The sequence below is a fragment of the Abramis brama genome, assembly GCF_963993115.1.
Source record: "Abramis brama genome assembly, chromosome: 2".
NCBI lineage: Eukaryota > Metazoa > Chordata > Actinopteri > Cypriniformes > Leuciscidae > Abramis > Abramis brama.
The window spans coordinates 35,863,791-35,886,316 of record NC_139964.1 but is presented as its reverse complement, the minus strand read 5'-3'; the positions used below and the strand labels follow the sequence as shown (position 1 = coordinate 35,886,316).

At 36.5% G+C, this 22,526-nt stretch overlaps 1 protein-coding gene across 4 annotated transcripts in view; it reads right to left on the bottom strand.

Annotated features, from left to right (window-relative positions):
* Positions 1 to 21,421, bottom strand: part of htt (huntingtin) — a 48,122-nt gene extending 26,701 nt beyond the window's left edge. For 2 of the 4 annotated variants that reach the window (XM_084093955.1, XM_084093957.1), the window contains exons 1-24: positions 20,977 to 21,421; positions 17,767 to 17,850; positions 16,044 to 16,164; positions 15,591 to 15,650; positions 15,029 to 15,108; positions 14,740 to 14,878; positions 12,361 to 12,502; positions 12,089 to 12,267; positions 10,956 to 11,160; positions 9,645 to 9,722; positions 8,577 to 8,944; positions 7,360 to 7,483; positions 7,148 to 7,266; positions 6,918 to 7,029; positions 6,622 to 6,762; positions 4,933 to 5,091; positions 4,751 to 4,848; positions 4,509 to 4,648; positions 4,289 to 4,352; positions 3,451 to 3,551; positions 3,230 to 3,376; positions 1,654 to 1,774; positions 1,231 to 1,376; positions 929 to 1,080 (exon numbers count right to left, since the gene is read on the bottom strand). In XM_084093955.1, coding sequence (XP_083950081.1) covers positions 929 to 1,080; positions 1,231 to 1,376; positions 1,654 to 1,774; positions 3,230 to 3,376; positions 3,451 to 3,551; positions 4,289 to 4,352; positions 4,509 to 4,648; positions 4,751 to 4,848; positions 4,933 to 5,091; positions 6,622 to 6,762; positions 6,918 to 7,029; positions 7,148 to 7,266; positions 7,360 to 7,483; positions 8,577 to 8,944; positions 9,645 to 9,722; positions 10,956 to 11,160; positions 12,089 to 12,267; positions 12,361 to 12,502; positions 14,740 to 14,878; positions 15,029 to 15,108; positions 15,591 to 15,650; positions 16,044 to 16,164; positions 17,767 to 17,850; positions 20,977 to 21,074 — 3,178 coding nt within the window. In that variant the 5' untranslated portion in view covers positions 21,075 to 21,421. The remainder of the gene's footprint in view (positions 1 to 928; positions 1,081 to 1,230; positions 1,377 to 1,653; positions 1,775 to 3,229; positions 3,377 to 3,450; positions 3,552 to 4,288; positions 4,353 to 4,508; positions 4,649 to 4,750; positions 4,849 to 4,932; positions 5,092 to 6,621; positions 6,763 to 6,917; positions 7,030 to 7,147; positions 7,267 to 7,359; positions 7,484 to 8,576; positions 8,945 to 9,644; positions 9,723 to 10,955; positions 11,161 to 12,088; positions 12,268 to 12,360; positions 12,503 to 14,739; positions 14,879 to 15,028; positions 15,109 to 15,590; positions 15,651 to 16,043; positions 16,165 to 17,766; positions 17,851 to 20,976) is intronic. The other 2 variants (XM_084093956.1, XM_084093958.1) reach the window with 1 other exon arrangement.
* Between the last annotated feature and the right edge of the window lie 1,105 nt (positions 21,422 to 22,526).

The window sequence follows — 22,526 nt, the reverse complement described above, 5'->3', positions numbered from 1 at the left end:
TAATAATAATACAAAAAAAATGTGTGCTCCACAGGTGATACGTCTATCAGCTTTGGATAAACGGTATAAAAATCACACTTAACCCTCCTAGGCTAATTTTTGGCAGATTTTATTTTTGTTTATGTTATAAAAAAAATTAAGTTTCTGTAATCAGTGAGGTTCAAAACTTGATGACTTTTTCTAACTAATGAGTGGATATAAAAAAGTCGCATCTTGGCTGGTCGCAGTCAAAATTGACTGACCACAGGAAACTAATGAGAAAGACCATAATGCAGAGAACTTTTTTTCGATGTGTTGAATAAAATCTACATATAAGCCACAATGCTGAACAAACACACAGAAATAAAAGAGTTAGACTACGAAACATCCAGAGTTAAAAAGATTCACTTACAGAAGCATAGATTCTTACTGTAGTAAAGTTCCAAATGTTTGTTTATTTGCTTAATAACAGTGAAATTGAGAAATCTGCATGCAAATTAGACCAAATTAATTATATATGCATACTTCTATTGTTACTACATAAGGGAAATTAGTTTTATATCATTTCATAAAAACAAATTACACTTTTACTGTTCCGGGTCAAAAAAGACCCCCAACAGACAATGGAGGGCACAAGTTTTTCACAGCTTAAGGGGGTAAATAAGATCTGAATAACCTAAAATCCCACTTAAAACTTCTCTAACCTAAAATTTGCCTAGAATCCAGAATAATTTCAACATAGAATTTATTTATAAATGTATATTTATAGAATATATAATATATAATACATCATTTTATTGTTACTTCTTCAGGGAAGATTCATTTCATTTCATTAAACAAAAAAAGTTACACTCTTCTCAAAAATGACAGTGAACAGCCGAAGTGTGACTATTTTTGAACAGCCCAGGCGGGTTAAACTGTGGCTAATCTAATCTAAATAAGTTTATACCAGCAAGAAGGTTTCCAGCCAGTAGAAGAGCAGACTGATGGGCGGAGAGATCAAGAGGGAACCAAGCAGAGGAGAGGAGAGACAAAACTATACCGGCCACGCCAACCGTCAGAGACCTGCGCACTTCCTCACTACTGCCAGACTGAGAGAGACTAAAGAAAAAGAGCTCATTTATACCTTTGCAGAGTGAAACAGACAGATAAAACATCAAGATCAAGACATCAAATATAAGCAGGTTTTATTCTTGGTCCTGAAGGAAGACATTATTGCCCTAAGGTTCAGTTTATTTTGTGAGTGTGTACCTAAAGGAGCGTCCTCGGCTGCGGTACTGGCTGGAGCGGTTGAGATGAAAGACAGAAGAGCTCACAAAGCCACAGTGCCAGCCTGTGCTCCAGGTGGACACTGGGAACGTGCTGGACAAAAGGAATAGAGCCTCACAACAGCCAAACTGGAGAGATGACATTAAGTAAAGAGATTAGACATTAGGTTCAAATAAGACCACTCATAATACATAAAGTTATTTCTGCAACACCAAACTGAACTATTTCCAACCATACGGAACATAAGAACATATGGAATATAAGAAATATAAATTATGATCCTCTAAAACAACAGTCTTGGTATTTAGAGACAGTTATATATTAAATATATATTATTTTTTTAAATATAAAACAGGGTGGCCTTTAAATCAAATGTACTTAAAAGGTCAGAGTTGAGGCACTCACAGTCATGGCTCTGGAAGTGGAGGAGGTGAGGGCATGAGAGATGGCAGTGATGACCCGAGAGAGGTTGTTCTCTACGGTAACATCTGGTGCGTTCTGACACAGATTGTAGCCACGGTATGTTCTGCAATAAAACAGATCATATAAAGAATAAGATTAAAGCCAAGTACACTACCATTCAAACGTTTGTTAGGTCAGTAATGCTTTTGAAAAAAGTCTCTTATGCTAACCGAGGCTGCATATATTTGATAAAAATACAGTAAAACAGTAATATTGTGAAATATTATTACAATTTAAAACAACTGTTTTCTATTATAATATATCAACCCAAGAAACATTTCTTCTTATTACTATAGTTGTATATAAAATGGTTGTGTTGCCTAGTATGTTTGTGGAAACCATAATAATTTTTTTCAGGATTCTTTGATTAATAGAAAGTTTAAAAGAACCACATTCATTTGAAATTAATTAGAATTTAATGTGCCCTTAAAGGTATAGTGGAGGATCTTCCCGAATTTTAGAAAAGAACCGCCCTCTCCACTTTTTGAAAAAATGCACATGCGCAACACTCTACCTGCTCCCGAGAGGGAACGCCTATTAAACGTGTGCACGAGAGAGCATGCACGAGCCTAGTTCTCCTCGTGCACGCTCTGTTTACAAGTTGCTGTCGGCATGGCTCATACAAGCCTACTTTCCAATAGAAGATTTGCACTTTTTCCACTATGTCAGACTCGCCATCGCTAATCATAGCTTACATTAACATTTACTATCAGTGATTTTAAATGGATTTCTCCAAATAGCATGCCAAACTTTACCTGTCGAGTAGAAACTTCGCGACTGAGGCATCAGTGGGAAGCCCAACCTGTACTTTTAGCGCACGCCAGCGTGTGAAATATTCTCCCCAAAACACTCTGGTCTTGTTTCTTTCTTCAGAGGCCTTTATCTTCTTGTCATACAGTTCGTAGACACTTTTTCTCTTGCGACTCTCAGACATTTTGAAAAAACCCGGTGAGAACGGCGAGCTTCAATGAATGGCTGAAACCGTAGCTCACCACACATATACACCTGAAAGTGCGCATGCGCAGAAAGCGAAAACTACAACGAGCACGTATGACGGCCTTACGTAAACAGATAACCAGAATGATTGACAACTAGGAGGACCAATAGTCTTGATGATCCACCCGGAAAAAGAAAATCCTCCACTATACCTTTAATATATAACAGTATTTCTTTCTTTCAAAAAAACAAGCAAATGAAAGCTGCCAGTTAAACATTAATTAAAGGGATAGTTCACCCAAAAATGAAAATTGTCATCATTTACTCACCCCCATGTTGTTCCAAACCTGTATACAGTTCTGTTGAACATTCAGAACATTTTTTTTTCTACTATGTAAGTCAATGGTGCCCCAAAGCGGCCTGGTTACAAACTTTCTTTAAAATATCTTTCTTTGTTCAGCAGAACAAGGAAATGTTTACAGGTTTGGAACAATTTGAGGGTTAGTAAATTATGATTTTTTGGTGAACTATCCCTTTAAACACAACACTGGTGTCATGTAAATGGAGTATGTCTTTAGTGTACCGTGTGATGGTGCTGACAGTGAACTGTGATGGAGGCTGGGTCTCGTGCATTAGCAGCTGCAGGTACACACTGCTCTGATCTCGTGCTATTGCCACAACCGGGTCTGTTTGAGCCTGGTCACAGTCGTAGAACAACCTGGGCACCAACCTGATGAGAGAGATCGATCAAAATCAGAGTGTGAGATTTGTAATGTGTAACTGCGAGATTAAACGTGTAAATACCTGCCGATGGTGTTTGCTGCCACATGTCTCACACGTGGGTCATCATCGCCCAGTAGAAAAAGCACAACATCATTCAGAACTCTGTCCTGCAGCCTCAACAACTGATAATATAAAAATTACAATTTTATATTAATTATACTGTAAAATATTTTATAAATATATTAGTGCTGTCAAATCATCTAACATAAAAGTTTGTGTTTACATAATATGTGGGCATATATATTTATTTATTTATTTATTTATATATATGTATATCATATATATATATATATATGTGTGTGTGTGTATATATACATACACGGACACACAGACAGACATATATATATATATAAATTTAATAATATATGTACACACACATATATTACGTAAACAAACTTATGTTAGATGCGATTAATCGACTTGACAGCATTAAAACATATGTTATATAATATAAATAAAAAATACTGTTCATTACAAAAATATATTCAGGAAGTGCAGCTTTTTTTGCAGTTCAAAATTACATCTCAGGTACAATCATATTTATTATATATATATGCCAATATATAAAATCATAAAAAAAATCATATAACAGTTTAGAAAAAGATGATCCATGAATTATTACATTAAGCATTTGGATATGGGGTAAAGTGTGTTAGATAATGTTTTGTGATGATTTTGTCTAAAACAAAAAGTGATCAGTATATTGTTCAGAAATTAATTTACGAAAGAAAGCCCTATGAAAACAACATAAAGGCGAGTAAATGATGAAAATAATTTTTATTATTTTGTACTAGATAAATAAAACATGACAAATGAATCCATCTTAAATTGAGAAAAGAGATAAAGAGAGATGACATACCCCAGTGTAGTGATGCTCTCCTTTGTGCAACTTCTCAGTTTTTCTCTCCAAAAAGCTTACTAACCTGACAAACACAAAAAAAGCAGGCGATTTTAACATTCAGATTACGTTCAGCAGTTATATACAGTCATTACACATATATGTGCCTAATAAAAGATTTTATCAAAACGTGATTTGATATTCAATCAAATAGTACTAAGTAAAGTTTGTGTCCTCTCACCGGAAATCTATCTCAGCAAGCGTCTCTAAGAGCTCAGTGCGAACCAGCCAATAAGAGCAGTCCTTCAGGGTCAACAGATCAATGAGCAGTTGGAGGCCAAGTTCACTGAGACTGCCATTGCACAATGCCATGATACAGTGCTGTGGTTGAGTAAACGCACTCAATATAATTATAATCTTCCAAAACTGACAGACAAGCATAAACTAGCATTCTTTATATGTTTATGTACAGTATATTCTCACCCTAACAGCAGCACAGGCCATTTTACACGTGACTGAAGATTCATCTTTTAGACTTCGCTGCAGCAGAGGAACAACGTTTTCGATTGTCACAGAGTTTCCTGAGAAAACAGAAAGACAGAGAATGTGAAGACAAGCCTTAGATTTTGTAAATCATTTGATCGAGCCGTAGCTGTAGTTCTAACCTGTGACCGAGTGGATTTGGGACAGCCATGTCTCCGTGTTGTAGCGTGTCTTGAGCTGGATAGCTTGGATTAAAGCCCCACACAGGATGGCAGTGGCTCCTCTGATCTGAGGATCCCCGTGTTCGATGTACTGCAGTATATCACTGATGTACTGTTGCTCTGTTGACAAACACAACAACATATTCACACACCAGCAGTTGAAGTCACAGCTTGTTTTGTTTTTTTACTTTTAATATATTTACAAAAAAGACAAGAAAACAAAAACAAAGCAGAAAAAAATAGATGTATAGAAACAAAATCATATAGACTATTTTCAGTCAAAACTCGGCTCAATAATGGAGTTCAAAAAGTACTACAAAAAGGAAAATGAGAAGTCATACAGGTGTACTATTAATATAAAACTAACTAACAATGATAATGTGGTACAAGAAAACGAATGTGGAGACATCGTTTCAGTTATTAAAGATACATTTTGGAATCTAAAAAGACACATCTCTTGAAAACATGAAAGTGTGCTACGTGAACACGCTGGGAAGAAAGCAAAAGGTTAGCAAATTGAATACGGTAACTTGTAACAAAGTGTAAATTAAATATAGCGTAATATTCAATCAAATTCGTTTTGTCATTCAAGTAGGCCTAATGGTTCGTTTTATTTAATTTGTGTCGTCCGTAATAATATTTATATTATTAGGCCCATTTATTCGTTTAATTTTACAGCAGTTTGTGTGTACAATGGATATGAGCCAATTTAAATTTTAATCGTGCGCGTTGCGCAAAAGTTCACTTATCAAAATTCTGGCCTAATAGTTAATTTACTTTTAAAACTTTTATGTATATTTTTGTTTATATTATTTTTATTTTTATTATTAGGCCCATTTATTCGTTTAAATTGACAGGACTTTTTGTGTAGGCTATATTCCTTCTTACACAGGCCTAATTTGTAATTTGAAATAAAAACATTTCTATTTGAAAAATGTTGTTGATGCTCATTAGTTCTTTAGGAGGTAAGGCTGTGGTCTAAGCTAAAAGTGATATACATTTTTTTCCTTTTTTGGAGCAAGCGGGGGGCGATTTGAGCGGAGCGCGAAGCAAACCTCGTTGAGCGATAATGAGCGGAGCAGCCTGAAGTAGCTTTGAGCGGGGGAGCGGAGGGGTGAACAGTTCCGTGAGCGATGAGCTGAGATTCTCACCGCTCCACTCATATGCAAGACAAAACAAATTATATTGAATGAAAAAACAAGTAAATGTAAAAAAAAAAAATAGATGTCAAAACAAAACATGTCAAAAAAACTAAATGGATGTCAAGACAAAACAAAAGATAGATGTCAAAACAAAACAGATGTCAAACTAACTAACTAAATATATGTCGAAACAAAAAATAGTTAACAATAAACAAAATAGATCTTAAAACAAAAGAAAATCAAAACAGATGTCAAGACAAAACAAAAGATAGATGTCAAAACACAAAACTGACAAAAGACAGACATCAAAACAAAACAAAATAGAGATCAGAAAAAAAAAATAGCTGTCGAAACAAAAACACAACAAAAAATAGATGTCAAAACAAAAGAAAACAAAACAGGTGTCAAACAAAAAAATACATGTAAAAAAAAGATGTCAAAACAAAACCAAAAAACAGAGAGTGGGAGACCGATGGATGAACAGGATCATTGTCAGTGTATTTCTCACCATCTGGTTGTTGTCCATCTAGTGGCTGCAGGTAGAGTTTGTTGAAGAAGGCTTCAGGTAGAAGAGCTGCTGCTGCCCCCACACAGCTAACGGCTAACGCCTTAACGCTCACACGCACCTCGTTATCAGGAACCAGCCCTGCTACATACATACATACATACATTGAAGAAACACACTTTAATGTTAAAATAGCAAACACCAACACCCAAGAGCCTTGTATATGATATTGTGACAAGCAACACACAGATTCAAGCAACACATGAGAGTCCATGTAAAGCTATAGTCATGTTTCTCACCATTTCTTTGGCCGGTGAGCAGGAAGGAGGCAGACAGCAGCCGGACACAATGCACAAGAGGCTCTTCCTTTGGATCAGTATAGTGACCAATATTTCCTTTAATCCTAGATGGCTAAACACACAGAACATATACAAAAGATTCACAGACTGTACAGTTCAACTTTTAATTCTCTGTAAAGGATCTGTGAGGACTTGAGATGTACAACATCACTTTTTACGTGCATGTTCACCTTGTTGTCAAGTTCTGCAGGTTCCAGAACCTCTTCCTTTGGTATGAATCGATCCACACTGCTGTCAGATGATTGCCTGTTGTGACCTTTTCCCTCCAGAAGATGGGGCTTACTTAAAGCTATGCGACAAGAGAAAACAGAACTGTGAGCCAAAAGGATAACTAATAAAGCAGGGCGTATAACTGAGCAAGTGTACAAGCGAGTATGTGTACCCAGTGCCGACTGGGAGAAAGGCTCTGGGGGTTTGTCAGGTTGTGGAGCTGCTCCCTCCTCTTCTTCATCCTGCAGTGTGCCGATCTGCATCCCTGAGTACTGACTCTCACTGCCATCCAGCACCTACATATCACACACATATACAGTACAGATATATATATTATATATATGTGCCAATAAAAATGAACTAAACTCACAAACAAGAATAAACATTCACAACAACTCATTCATGCATAGGTACACAAACAACAGTCGAACATGCAGCATCACTTTGGGGAACTCATACAAATATTGTTTGATCAAAGCTTAATCATATGCATGTCAAGACAATTTTGGGCCTCACCAACTCGCAGTTGCACTACTGATGAGGATTTAATGACTGATTCATTAGTTATTCATTTATACAGTGGTAAGTTTCAGTCTTCTAATTTGGCTGAAAGGAGCTTGTGGTCCGTGGTTTGCGGTTCATCGATTTATCAAAACAGGGAAACGGCAAAAAAATCGATCTAGTGTTATTTTAGTTTTATTTATATTCTATTTTAGTATGTATTAATATTTTGAATAGCCTTATATTTACATGCTTTCAGTTTTTATTTTCACTTTAGTAAGTTTATGTGCTTTTGTTGTTTTTATTAGTTTTTGTTTTCCTCAAATATTTCTATTTTATTTTATTTTTATTTCAGCTTTAGTTAATCGTAATACTCCAACTTAAACTATTTTATTTCAGCTAGTAGCCAAAGCAACATATCTAATTTTCAAATACATTTTATTTTATTAAAACTTTGTTTTAAATATCATTTTAATTAACAATAACAACACAGATTCATCTTCAAATGACGCCCTTAAAACTGATCTGACATCAGCATCATTGTTGTTGGGACTTGGTTTTTAATCATTGGTCCAGAATGAGGTAAACAAAGGCGTTTCAACACCTCAGGAGAGAGGTCGTGCATGTGGGGGCGGGGCAAATAAGGGGCGGGGTCCTATCAGGGGCGGGGACGAGCAACAATAACCTCACCCCCTGTCCTCTGCTGACCTGGTCACTACTGCTAGAGGAAGAGATGGCAGAAAAGGTGGAGGAAGAAGACGAGGTAGAGAAGGAGGAAGAGGATGGCCTGTAGATAGATGACTCGCTTTCGGAGTGTGTGTCCGGGCCTTCGGTGGGAGTTGGGGAAGGTGGTGAATGGTTCCGATTGCGCCTGCTGGTGACACTTACGAGCTCGGCGCAGTCTGAAGGCGTCACGGCGGAGTCCGGCCCCTCCGTAGTCGTCTGGGAACTGTCACTAGGGGGCGACGATGACACGGCTCCCACTGACATCTGGTTGCCATCCGCTATCAAGTCGCCGGACGTGCTGACGACCCCAGCGCCCCCGCTTGAGCTGCGGCTTAGCATGTCCTCCTCATCTTCCTCATCTGGAGTATCAGGCCCTACACCCTGCTCTGACGCACTCAGGTCCACTGAGTCCCCCGGCTGCAGGGTATGCTGGGAGGACCGTGGCTGCTCTGTGATGATGTCAGATGTGCCAAGAGACGAAACACCTGATGAGGAGGGAGCTTCACTGGAGCTGTCGCCACCGACCGAGGCTTAAGGAAATGTGAAAGAGTGCAACAATGCATTATTCCTGCCGCACAATACATGTAATGTATTTGTTTGAATCCAATGAGTATGTAAAATTGAAAATTAACTCGATTTTTACATTTGATGAAAAATGCAAAATTCATGGCTATGATACTCTGAGTAGTTGCCATGGTGAAGGTGTTTTGTGTCACTGCTTTCCATTTGACTATATTTTAAAATATACTGTATTATTTTGATGGCAAAGCAGAATTTTTCAGCATCATTACTCCAGTCTTCAGTGTCACATGATCCTTCAGAAATCATTCTAATATGCTGATTTGCTGCTTAAGAAACACTTCTTATTATTATCAATATTGAAAACAGTTGTGCTGCTTAATATTTGTATGGAAACAGTAATACATTTGTTCTGTATTATTTAATGAATAGAACGTTCAAAACAAAAGGATTTATTTGAAACTGAAATCTTTTGTACTATTGTAAATGACTTTACTGTCCTATTAGAAAAAAGTATTAATTTTGGTTATTAAAGGTAATCTTACTGACCCCAAACTTTTGAACAATAGTGTATATGATATTCAGGTTCCTAAATATGGCTCTGCTCCTTCCTTTAAAATAAGCTTATGGGATTTTTTTTTTTTACGATGATTTTCTTTCATCTGTCAGGAGAACGTCTGAAACATAACAGCACACCTCTCCTCAACTTACCTGTGAAGGATCCAGTGGTGACCTCTGCCCTCTCAGGGTCATCCTCCAAACCCTCTTCTTCACCTGACAACAGCTTACCTAAGACAATCACAAGATTCAAGGCATATCATTATAACACAATAAACATTTTCTATTCCGAGCACATTCCTAAAACTCTGATTACACATTCATTATTAAAACTAGTGAAGTTCTACCAACATGCCACAGACAGCCGAGAAATATGTCAGTAGGTTAGACACAAAAGAAGGGCAGACAAGAAGTCACCTTTCTGCTTCCTGAGGAGGAGAGGACTGCATGTTGACCCACCGGCTGTATGCAGGAAACAGGAAGCGAAAAGAGCAGAAAACGCCCAAAAATTCATTTGGAGGGTTAGAGGAAGGAATAAGCAGAGAATGAAAAGCACATGCGTGGTGAAAAATTGGATTGCAGTGGTGCAGTCAATCTTGAAGATACAGATTCATGATTAACAGGATAGGAAATATTAATAAGCAGTGTGAGAAATATTAAAAGCTGAATTATTAAGACATGTTATTAGTAATTAGTGAGTAGCAAATAACTTTACCAGCTAAAATCAAAAAAAGAAAACTAACAATTTAACAACTTATAAAGATAACTCGTTTATATCGTTTTTACCAATTAATCTGCACTGAACTATCGGTTATCAGTAAAAATTGATGCAATAGTTTGAAATAGTTTTTAACTGCTCCACGTTCCTCTGTGCTGTTCTTACAAAATAAAGTTTATGAAGTGGTTATGCACAAAATAATGTGCGAGCAAGGTCAAATATATACATCTAAAATGTGAGCACAGTATAACATTCATGTGATATGCAATATGTAAAATTTCATTATATTTTCCCATCCATTTCCATTCAATTTTTTTCCTCTCTCCCTTCCTTGTACATTATTTATATAAGCATATAAGTTATACAAGTTAAAAAAAAAGATGTCGGTGTGTCAGTAGTCACCAATTTTAATTTTAAAATTATTATGGTTATGTCATCGTTTATTTTATAATAAAATACAGTAACATTTTACATGAAGTGGAAAGATTTCTTTCATATTACTGATTTTAAAGACTATTGGCTGATTAATCGGTTATCAGCCATGTTCTCCAAATTTAGTTATCGGTATAAACAAAATCAAATATTGGTCGACTACTACTTATTAAAGTCCCTTATATACCCAAAGCAACCCTTATTTTCCCACAAGATGCTTTTCCACTGACAGTTTAACAAAGACGACTGTCCAAACTATTGTGGCATGACCACTAATAGGATAAACGCAACGGTCTGTATGATGCAATATTTACCTATAAGCTCGAGGATGCTGCCACTGCGTGCGCGGCACTCTGTCTCTTCTCTGAAGACACTGGTGTGTGTGATTTTTCCGGGTGTGATGAGAGCGTTTAGGAGCTCAGGGGGAGGAGTGCGAAACACCTGCTGCAGAAGCTCCAGAGATGCCGTCACCACATTATGATCCCAGTGTTGCGTGTAGTGCAGGGTCAGTTCATAGACCTAAGAACACGAGATAAGGCTTTACACGTGCACAAATACACAGCCACATATAGTAAATCACTCCAACACACATAGATAAACATAATACAACAACAAAATCTAAACTCCAAAATTATCTGTACAACTAGAAGTGATCATAACATTTTTCCAATTATAATGTTGGTTTTTGTGCATTAAAAACAGTTCGAATTTAGTTACCCTCTCTATAAACCCTGTGCTTTTGCTATTGTACCTTAAAAATGTTAATATGTAAGTGACTTATTTTTGTAAATGTCATGATTTCCTAAAAAAAAATAACGGCAACCCTGCTAAGTTACTGAATGGGCATGATATATAAATGTTGGTGGTCATGTCATAACAGTTATGACATTATCACAAACATGATTTCTGAACTACATGTTTTTACACACAGTACCAAAAGATTGGGGTCAGTAAGGTTTTTCAAAGAAATTAATACTTTTTTTCAGCAAGGATGCATTAAATTGATCCAAAAGTGACAGACTTTTACGTTGTTACAAAAGATTTCTATTTCAAATAAAATAGTTATTTTGAGGATTCTTCTATACATTCATTATAAAAAAATGTTTCTTGAGCAACAAATCAGCATTTTAGATTGATTTTTGAAGGATCATGTGACACTGAAGAATGGAGTAATGTTGAAAATTCAGCTTTACCATCACAGGAATAAATTACATTTAAAAAAATATTCAAATAAAAACAGTTAGCCTACTTTAAATTTAAAATATTATTTCACAAAACTACTTTTTTTTTCTGTCAAAAACATTTGTAAAAAATCTCACAGGCTCCAAACTTTTGAATGGTATTATATGAATTTCAATAAATGGTAAATTTTTTAAAAATGGCACGTTTTCCATTATATCAATATGTTAAATCACAAAGATACAATGACGATTATCAGCTCTGGTACCTGTATGAGTTGCTCAGGTGCAGGAGTGACGTCTGCCTCTTTACGAACGAGCCCAAAGCTGCCCTTCAGACTGCTGTTAGGAGCCTGCTGCTGAACAAGAGGCATCAGGTAGCGCAACGTCAGTAATACACCCAGAATCAGGTGACTGGAATGCTCCTCATCCACCGGCACTACCAAACCTGAGAGAGAGGAAGAAAACAGGCAACTGAATGAAGACATTTGAAGCACGCGGTTTTGCCGGAGTCAGTTTGTCCAGTGTGTGGGCGTCCTACCGAGCAGCACGTTGAGGAGCCAGGTGTAGAAGTAGTGTGTTCTGCGTGAGTGCTGACACACGCTGACAGCCGAGCTGGCCGCTGTTCGGCGAATAGTGGGAGAACTGGACTTCAGGTTGGCAACAAAGGCCTTCAGCAGCATCTAAATACACATTCATGAGTGCAACATTTAAAATGACCGCATATGAATAAGAGTAATTTAAAAAGTGGGATTTATACATTTCTGAAATCCTATTAAGTTGCTTTATTAATTATAACACTGCTTTTATATAAATAATACTTTATAGTTTAGGTTTTTATGCAAGTCTAGGAACATGATTGCTTACGCACACACTGAATTTTTTATTTGTGTGTTCCCTTGTGAATTTGTGATCCCTCTTCTGCAAAAGATTGCATAATAAGGATATAATCAGTGGTGGAAGTGGCTGAGATTCATTGGGGGGGACCCTAGTTGAGGACATATTAAATATTTTTAAACCATAGATGCAGAAAATCCCACAATATTTATGTATTCAATTATTTGCACCTGGAGGCTACAGTATTACATGGATAAAAGATGGAATTCCTCTTTTTCTAACTGGAACTAGAGTGAACCTCCAAATTCACTCCCTGGACTCAGTTTCTATTTCAATTAAATGCTGTTCTAAAAAAGAATAACTTTCTATTCATCAAAAAATCCTGGAAATTTTTTTATTATGGTTTCCACGAAAATATTAAACATTATCATCAGTGTTTCCAACATTGAGAATTATAATAATCATTATTAATAATTAAGCACCAATAATAATCGAGCAGCAAATCAGCATTTTAGAATGCTTTCTGAAAGATCATGTGACACTGAAGATTGGAGTAATGGCTGATGAAAAATCAGCTTTGCCATCACAGGAATAAATTATATTTTAAAACATTAAAATAGAAAACAGCTATTTTAAACAATGATAATATTTCACAATATTACTGTTATTTATATTCACTGTATTTTTGATCAAATAAATGCAGCCTTGGTGAGCATAAGAACCTTTTCTTTCAAAAACATCTAAACTCGTCAATAGTTGTGTATTCTGTATCATTTTTAAACTGTGGTTAACCGTTTAAAGGGTTAGTTCACCCAAAAATGAAAATGCTGTCAGTAATTACTCACCCTCATGTTGTTCCAACCCCGTAAGACTTTCGTTCATCTTCGGAACACAAATTAAGATATTTTTGATTAAATCTGAGAGCTGGCTCACTCCTCCATAGGCTTCTAAGACACTATAACTTGCTGGCCCAGAAAATGTATTAAAGACATCGTTAATATAGTCCAAGTGACTACAGTGGCTCAATCTTAAGTTTATAAAGCGACGAGAATACTTTTTGTGCGCAAAAAAAACACAAAAATAACGACTTTAATAACGTCTGTGTTGCACGTCACACGCATCACACACATGACCAGCGTCGGCCAATAGTGAGCCTACGTGTGACGTGCAACACAGACGCGCTGCGCTAAAACACTACGCGAAAAAACTCGAGGCCCAGAGAGAAGGAAATGAAAAGTGGAATAAAGTCGTTATTTTTGGGCTTTTTTGCGCACAAAAAGTATTCTCGTCGCTTTATAAACTTAAGATTGAGCCACTGTAGTCACTTGGACTATATTAACGATGTCTTTAATACATTTTCTGGGCCAGCAAGTTATAATGTCTTAGAAGCCTATGGAGGAGTGAGCCAGCTCTCAGATTTAATCAAAAATATCTTAATTTGTGTTCCGAAGATGAACGAAAGTCTTACGGGGTTGGAACAACATGAGGGTGAGTAATTACTGACAGAATTTTCATTTTTGGGTGAACATTTCTGTCTTCCCAAGGGCCTTCACATGTCCTTGCATATGAAATGAGAACATCAGAAAACAGCACTAAAATGACAATTCCCCTGTCTTTAAATGTGAATTTGTTCTTGGAAAGGGAACAGACAGTTTCTGGCTCTCACTGATGTGAGGAAGCCGAGGCTCATGGATAATTAAATCCAATCTGACTGAGTCACATTCCATATTGAGAAGATGATGTCACCACTGCGCATTTACAGCTTCAGACAGTGAGAAAAGATAACAGTGAGGGAAATCCCACACTGAAGTGCCAAATCACAGAATTCAGGCCAGGGGAATCTAACTGACATGTCAAATGAATGAGGCCACCCTGAATGGTTAATATTGCTGTGGCATGACTTTTGAAGGTACATTTCTACCTGAAAAGCAGGTGATGTGTTCTTTGGAAACCTTTTACTTTGACAAACTTTCAACTAAACCAAAAACACAGTATTGGCTTAGGTTACAGTGGTTTCCTTTGGGTTTTTTAAAAACTAGCACAATATTTCATTAGTACTGAACTCACAGACTGCATTAAATACCTTGATCTCTCCGTCATTGGCGAAGTGTCCAAGGGCAGACATGATTTTAGGAATTGAAGAAGAAAGAGTTTCCTGCACAGTCTCCTCCTGACGTTTTGTGATCCGTGTCAGACATGGCAGCAGATTCACAAGGTACGGCCTAAAAAAACAAAGAGAGAAATATAAAAATTTTGAGTTTGCTGATCGATACTAAATCTGAATTTCACTTTGTAATCACTAACCCAGGATCAGTTTCACTTGTTTCTGAACAGACCAATGGAAGTAACTGACTTTAAGTCAATAAGCATACCTGCATTTCTGTGGACGCACCAGGTGAGCGAGCTCAGCAAACCTCCACAGGGCTGCCCGCAGACTCCGAGAGGCAGCGTTCTGTGACAATAGACAGAGTAATGCTCGGTTAGCGATCAGTACAGGTCATTAGAGAGAACAAGACTATCTATAAAGTCTACTCTGGCAGTCAAAAGTTTGGAATAGTTAAGACTTTAATGTTTCTGAATCAAGTTTCTTCTGCTCACCAAGGCTGAATTTATTTGATCAAAAAACAGTAATATTGTGAAATATTACCATTTAAAATAAATGTTTTCTATTTGAATTTATGTGAGCTGAATTTTCTGCAGCTGTTACATCAGTCTTCAGTGTCACATGATCTGTCAGAAATCATTATAACACACCGCTTTAGTGCTCATTTATTAATTATTATTATTATTGCTGCTTATTATTATTTCTCTTTCAGCCAAAAACACCATTTTCCGCAGCCGAAATTTCAGTGCATCCCTAAAAAAAAGCCAGTCAAACTTTTGTTCCTGGTGAGAATACATCCAAAACCATAAAGAGAATGCAATCTGATTCACCTTTTTAATCTCTTTGTACAGTTCAAGCTGCAGTCTAGGCAAGTTGGAATCCATCAATGCCTGAAAAGAAAAACATATATATTTTCTAAATGTCATAATCATTTGTTAACAAACAAGTATTCATTACTTCAAAGAGCTCATTGTATCTGCATTAAATTACTACATTTTTAAAATTATTAAATTTTCAGCTAACTGATTTTTGTATATGTACATTTCTGAAATACATAACTTAGACAAGTTACCTCTGATAACAGAACACTCTAAATTGTAATATGGACTTTCTTTTTTCTGTAAAGCTGCTTTGAAATGATGTGTATTGTGAAAAGCGCTATACAAATAAACATGAATTGAATTGAAAAACAAAAAGAAATGATATTATAATTAAATACAAAACATCACTATAATCATCATCATCCAAATGAATTTATGACATTCAAACAATGCATGACTTACTTTGATGATTTTGTTTAGGCACTCATCTGCCACCATCCTGACGTCAGACTCCTTGTCATCGCTGCACAGCAAGAACATTTCCATAGCAATTCCGAGCAGTTTCTGGAACTCTGGAGACGTCCTAATAACAAAAAGCAATAACATACATTACACATACAGTGTGCTAAACATGATGGGCTAAAGCTCTTAAATTAGCACTGGCCTGGATAAAATATGTTCATTATGTACATTAGGTCCCAATTTGTCCATTTATTTTAGCCATTTGATTGAATTTATAGCAAATCAGCATATTAGAAGGATCACGTGACACGGAAGACTGGAAGAATGGCAGCTGAAAATTTAGAAGTGCATTAAAAAAATTTACAAGTGCATTCAAGCTGAAAGAACTGGGCTTTGAAAACTGCTAGCATTCACGTTAAACTTTGCTAGGTGACCTGTGATAAATGAGGGGTTTTCATCTTAAATACCTTCACTGAATTTGCATTCCAAAGATGAAAAAAGCCAACCTAGTAGGGCTGTGCAATTAATTGAATTTCGATTTCGATTTTTGCTCCCAACGATCACCAAAATAGTATAATCGAGTAAAAACGATTATTTTGCCATGTTCTGTTTTGAAAGAACGCTCTTATTTTGTCTTTTGTTCTGAATGACGCGCGCACATCCGCCCCTCCCGATGCCATAAACTCTCTCAGCTTGAATGTTTAAACTGATAAAACTTAAAAAGAAGTGAAAATGATAAACTTTAGTTACGATGCAATGCTGGTCCGATTGTACAAGTGACAATTCCATCATGTCCCGACTCCTAAACGCGAATGTGTAGTTTCGACGCTTGCCTTGTCCAGCGCATTTTGAGAGACAGAGAGAGAAGACGCGGCACCGCTGAACACTCACGCGGTTTGTGAAATTGCTTCTTGGAGAAAGTTTTAAAATGATTGATTTGATTTTATAGTCTGTGTGGATTCATTTAGGCTACTCATACAATCTACATGCTAAAGTGAATCAATGTTTGCGGGGGAATTTCCCGCATTATAAGTGGTAGACCTGCGGGAATTATTAAAATACTCATTGAAGTATTATCTGTTATATATTATTTATTTTAATAGTTCAAAAAGTACAATAAATGTTCAAATTTCGATTTTTTAAGAATTGTTGAAAGGTGTCTTTGGTAACACTTTACAATAAGGTTCATTAATTAGCATTAGTTAACTACCTTTATTAAGATTAACTAATAATGAACAATACTTCTACAGCATTTACTAATCTTAGTTAATATTAATTTCACCATTTACTAATACGTTATTAAAATGAAAGGTTGTATTTGTTAACATTAGTTAATGCACTGTAAACTAACATGAACAAACAATGAACAGCTGTATTTTTATTAACTAACAATAAAAAAGATTAATAAATACTGTAACAAATGTATTTCTCATTGTTAGTTCATGTTAGTTAATACATTAACTGTTAACTAATTAACATTATTGTAAAGTGTTACCGTGTCTTTTTAATAAATGCGACACGTTCCCAAAGTCATGTGAAATAATCGTGTTACATAATCGTGATTTCAATACTGACCAAAATAATCGTGATTATGATTTTTTCCATAATCGAGCAGCCCTACAACCTAGCCTCAGCACCAATAGGCTTTTGCAAATGACTCATAAGACGTGACTAAATCTGATTATCCTTAATCTGACGTGCCCGTCCATTGACTGTTGCATACCTCAGCGACTGTGCCACGATGTTTTCACATATCGTCAAGCAATGAGTCACTCTGTCCTTTTTGGTTGTAGCAAGGTCTTTTTTTCTGTAAGAAAACAGTGTTACTGTGAAAGTCATGAAAACAAAATACAATGAATAAGAACATTTCATGAATAATGTGATCACATTATTTGAATCACTATTTGTCTACAAGGTAAAACAGATAATTTTGGATAGATGAACAATAATTAATATAGTATTATTAATTAAATGCCTGTGAAATTTCAATGTAAACACAACATCTTCAAGCACAGATATAATATGCAACTCGACCTAAACAGAAGAAATTGAGCTGAAAATCGAACATTAATCTGTAAGGGAGTACATTATGTTGGGCCACAGTAGTCAGCCAAAGAGTGTTTAATTTATCAGCAATGCTGATTACCTAAATACATTAGGTTAATGTAATCTTGCTAAAATAGCAGCAATAAAGATGTCCTTCTAGAATGCAGCACATTTAAAAATCACTTTTCACAGGTGGTGATTCACAACAAATCTGAATTTATTTAAACACAAACAAATGACTTCAGTAGATGAGCGTTCTTCAACCACTAAAAACTATATAATAGGTCATATATTACAGTGGTTGATCACTTGGCTGCTCTTAAAGGGATAGTTCACCCAAAAATGAAAACTTATCCCATAATTTACTCACCCTCAAGCCATCCTAGGTGTATATGACTTTCTTTTTTCAGCCAAACACAATCAGAGTTATATATTAAAAAACAGCCTGGCTCTTCCCAGCTTTATAATGGGTGTGAATGGTACCTTAGATTTTGAAGCCCAAAAAAGCGCATCCATCCATCATAAAATAATCCATACGGCTCAAGGAGGTTAATAATGGCCTTCTGAAGTGAAGCGATTCGTTTTTGTCAGAAAAATATCCATATTTATAACTTTATAAACTAATTACTGGCTTCCGGTAAAGGACGTACACAAGTCGAGTTCCGGTGGAAGAGTGACCTCTGACCCGACGCATGACATATTGAACACGGAAGTGCAGGGGATAGAGCAAAAAACACAGACCAGGAATTAGAAGTCTAAAACTATTTTAAAGAGAAATGTCTGAGGAGCTTGGGTTTGTTGCCCAGCCCTATTTGTTTGAACCGTGAGAGGAGTCTGTTCTCTCCTAGCTTACGCTACACCTACATCATACGTCGGGTCAGAGGTCACTCTTCCGCCGGAACTAGACTCTAGGTTAACGTGCGGACAGATGTTACTAGAAGCCAGTTTCTAAAGTTATATATGGATATTTTTCTTACAAAAACGCATTGCTACACTTCAGAAGGCCATTTGTTAACCCCCCTGGAGCCGTATGGACTACTTTTATGATGGATGGATGTGCTTTTTTGGGCTCGTGCCTGGTCATTGTCGCCCGTCAATGACGTAATATACGCGTCATTCCTGGTTTCCACTCGTACTGCCATAGTAACCATGGCGACAGACGTGGACAACTGCGTTACGTCTAGCGGCACGCTCACACTGTTGTTGTTTCGTTCAAACATTATGGACCATGGCAAGCAGACTTTGGGACAAAAGGAGAAATAAAACGAGGAGAGAGCTCCACGTCCACGACTAACTTCAACTTGACAGAGACACCGCTCTTGCATGTACTTTCTTAGACAGGTGAGGAAATGTACATAAATCTAATCAATAGTTATACAGCTCAACATGATGAAATGTCAGAATATGATCAGTATGTTATTCTAATGTTGATCTAGCTTACTGCTAGTCTCATACAGCCAACAAACTAACACATAGAATAACATTATAACTTTCAACAACCCAAATGCAGTTTAGTGTGATAGTGTAACGTTAGACCAAGTGAAACAGCGCTGCGTTACCTCACAAGTTTCATTCGTCTAATAAACTGACATGTGCGAGTAGTAATTTAGCACTTGCGGGTAGTTCGGTAGAATGAAATGACATTATTCCTTTATATCCGCGGGACTTGCGTGTGGCGCTGATATCTGTCTCTCATTAGCAATCGCGACCTTCTTCATACCACAGTCATGTTAAAAACGTCAATGTATTCACTCATCCATAAACATTATTAGATCCATCGGCATGACGACAAGTTCCATAATTCCGCTTATGCGTCATCAACCTACGCCTTTGTTACTGTAAGAGGTTGGCGACCCCTAGCGGCAGAAAAAATTACATATTTTCGCTTTAACAGAACAATAATTTATTCATTCTCATTAATTAACAAATGTTCAGTGCTGATAAAATGCAAAGTGAACCATCCCAATGCTCCGTGTGTCCTAAATGAAGAAATCACTCAATTTACAAATAATTCCCATCCAACGACTTATCACTGTATTTATTTAGGCCTAGAGTTTGTTATTTACAGTGTTTAATATACTTCGAAATATGATTTTAAAAAGCTCTTCTAATTAAAATAGCATATCCACTTTGAAATGAACCAGTGATAATCAGCAGAATGTTCTTCATTTGATTTTCTCTTTATCAGAATTACATCATATTAATCCTCAACACTTCAAAACCAACTGTGCTGAGACCATATAATTCAACACTTCACAACATTTAAAACATATATTCAACTTAAGACCTAGCAACACCAGAAAAACAAAATGGCTCTTGCATCTTATACATGTGTTAGGCACAAAATATTGTGATTTTGCAAGATATTCAGTGTGACTGTGGGGGATTAGTCAAAAGTGTATAATAAATATCTGGCATATTTTGGGGAGCTGACTCATAATGAGTGACAGACAAGAAGATGGAAAAACCAAGAGGCTGCATTCAAACACAGATTTACAGCTTCAAACAAAATAAATATTTTATAAACACTTTCCAGTCTCGGGTTTTGTAATAGTAACGTTACTCAAGAAATAAGGAGTTATTTATTGGTTCCTTTATAGCATTTTTCCAACGTTTTCTAAAGGAGTGTGCACTGTTTATCTCGAAATGGGCGCAGAATCTATCAAAAGGCTGTGTGACACTTCTAACGAGTTGAGCACCATGTGATTTTTAAACCCAAGACAACAACAACAATCATCCTTATACGAGAAAACACTCAGCCCTCATGCATGTGATAATAACATTAGTATGGCGACTGTGTCAGGTGATGTCAGCACCCTGACGATGATGATAATGATGAAGCATCAAAGCGTTAAACTGCATTAACAACTGATTGTTCAGCACTCACTGTTTCTGGACGAGCTCCTCGGCCGACAGCGGGCCTTGCTGCTGCTGGAATGATTTAAGCGACTCAAACGCTTTCATCAGTTTCTCCATGGTGGCCATTTTAACAGAAGCACTGGTCTAGATGGAGTCTGATAGGAGAGCTGATAATATTTACAAACTCAACACTTCAGCCAGTGTAGCAGCGCTGATATAGCGAGCGCTGCTGTGCAGAACGCCGAAGGGAAACTGAAGGTGTCGTCGAGATCGGACACCGCCTCCAGTGTCCAAACCCCCCTTAAATTTGACTTAATTTCCACACACCATCCGATTATGACCAGTATTCAAACAAAATGTTCAGAAGGTAGTTGATAACATGTCCAGTTCTGAAAGCCATCTTAATGCAGGGTTCGGGGAGCAACGGTTCTGCTGTATTTCCGGGTAATAAAACTCCTGTCAAAATTAAAGTCCTCTAATTCATAATAAAATCTGTGAAGATGTTTATCTATAAGGAGTTTCAGTGACATGCATTTTGACTCAAGCCAGATCCATTATTAATGTAGCTATTTTTTAAAAGTTAAAACTTGTGACTGGTGTGATCTCTTTTTCTGCAAAAACTAGGCTACATGTCATTGCCTTCGCTGCATGCTTTATTCTTGTGCATAATTTATGTCTAAATAACTTCTAAAAGTTTGTAAAAAAAAAAAAAAAAAAAAGGGAAAAAAATAAGTTTCTGGAAACTTTACTCACTTTATACATTGCGTTGTGTCTTTTTTTCCCCCATAAATAAAGTTTCAAAAGCAAAATCAAAGATTTCATCTTTTCCACTGGCCGAATAGTATTTTTAATTGATTTATATTTTTAATGGAAACAGATTGGCCTTGGGCATTATTTGCACGAAACTATTTTCTCAGACAATCTTGTATTATCATGATAAGCAATTATCTCTGTGGTTAAAACATTAAAACACAGCACGCTACAGAAAAGTGTTCAAAAACATCGCATCCACAACAAATATTTATATTGATTGAATTTTAATATAAAAAATGTTGTAACTTCTCAGTAATGATTTCATGTTTAAGTGTTCTCCATTAATTTGAATGGCATATGTAATCTAAATGTTTATATCAGAAGTAAAACAAATCATTATTTTATTTATTTAAACTGTTATTTGCGTCAGTTTCACTAAACGGCCCAACGCGCTCGCTGGCGCGGACATTTAAGAATGGATGGATAATTGCTTCAAGTGACAGGCTTGGTGAGTGAAATTATGTTTGTATTATCTTGTATTTCTTTAGATTTTCTGTCTAAAAGTGAACAAAAAGACATTTAACTCCAGCTCACCATCGGTGTCGCCAAACTGCTCCATCTCCAAAACTAGTGATGGGCGATACTGCAAATTTCGGTATCGATCCAATACCAAGTAAATACAGAGCCAGTATCACCGATATCGATACCGATACCAATACTTTTTTTATTTTAAAAGCATGCACTTGAACTTGTATGCACTTTCCTGTGCTAGAGCCGTGTGTCATGATTTATGAGGTGAATGCATCATTAATATGCTAAATCTGA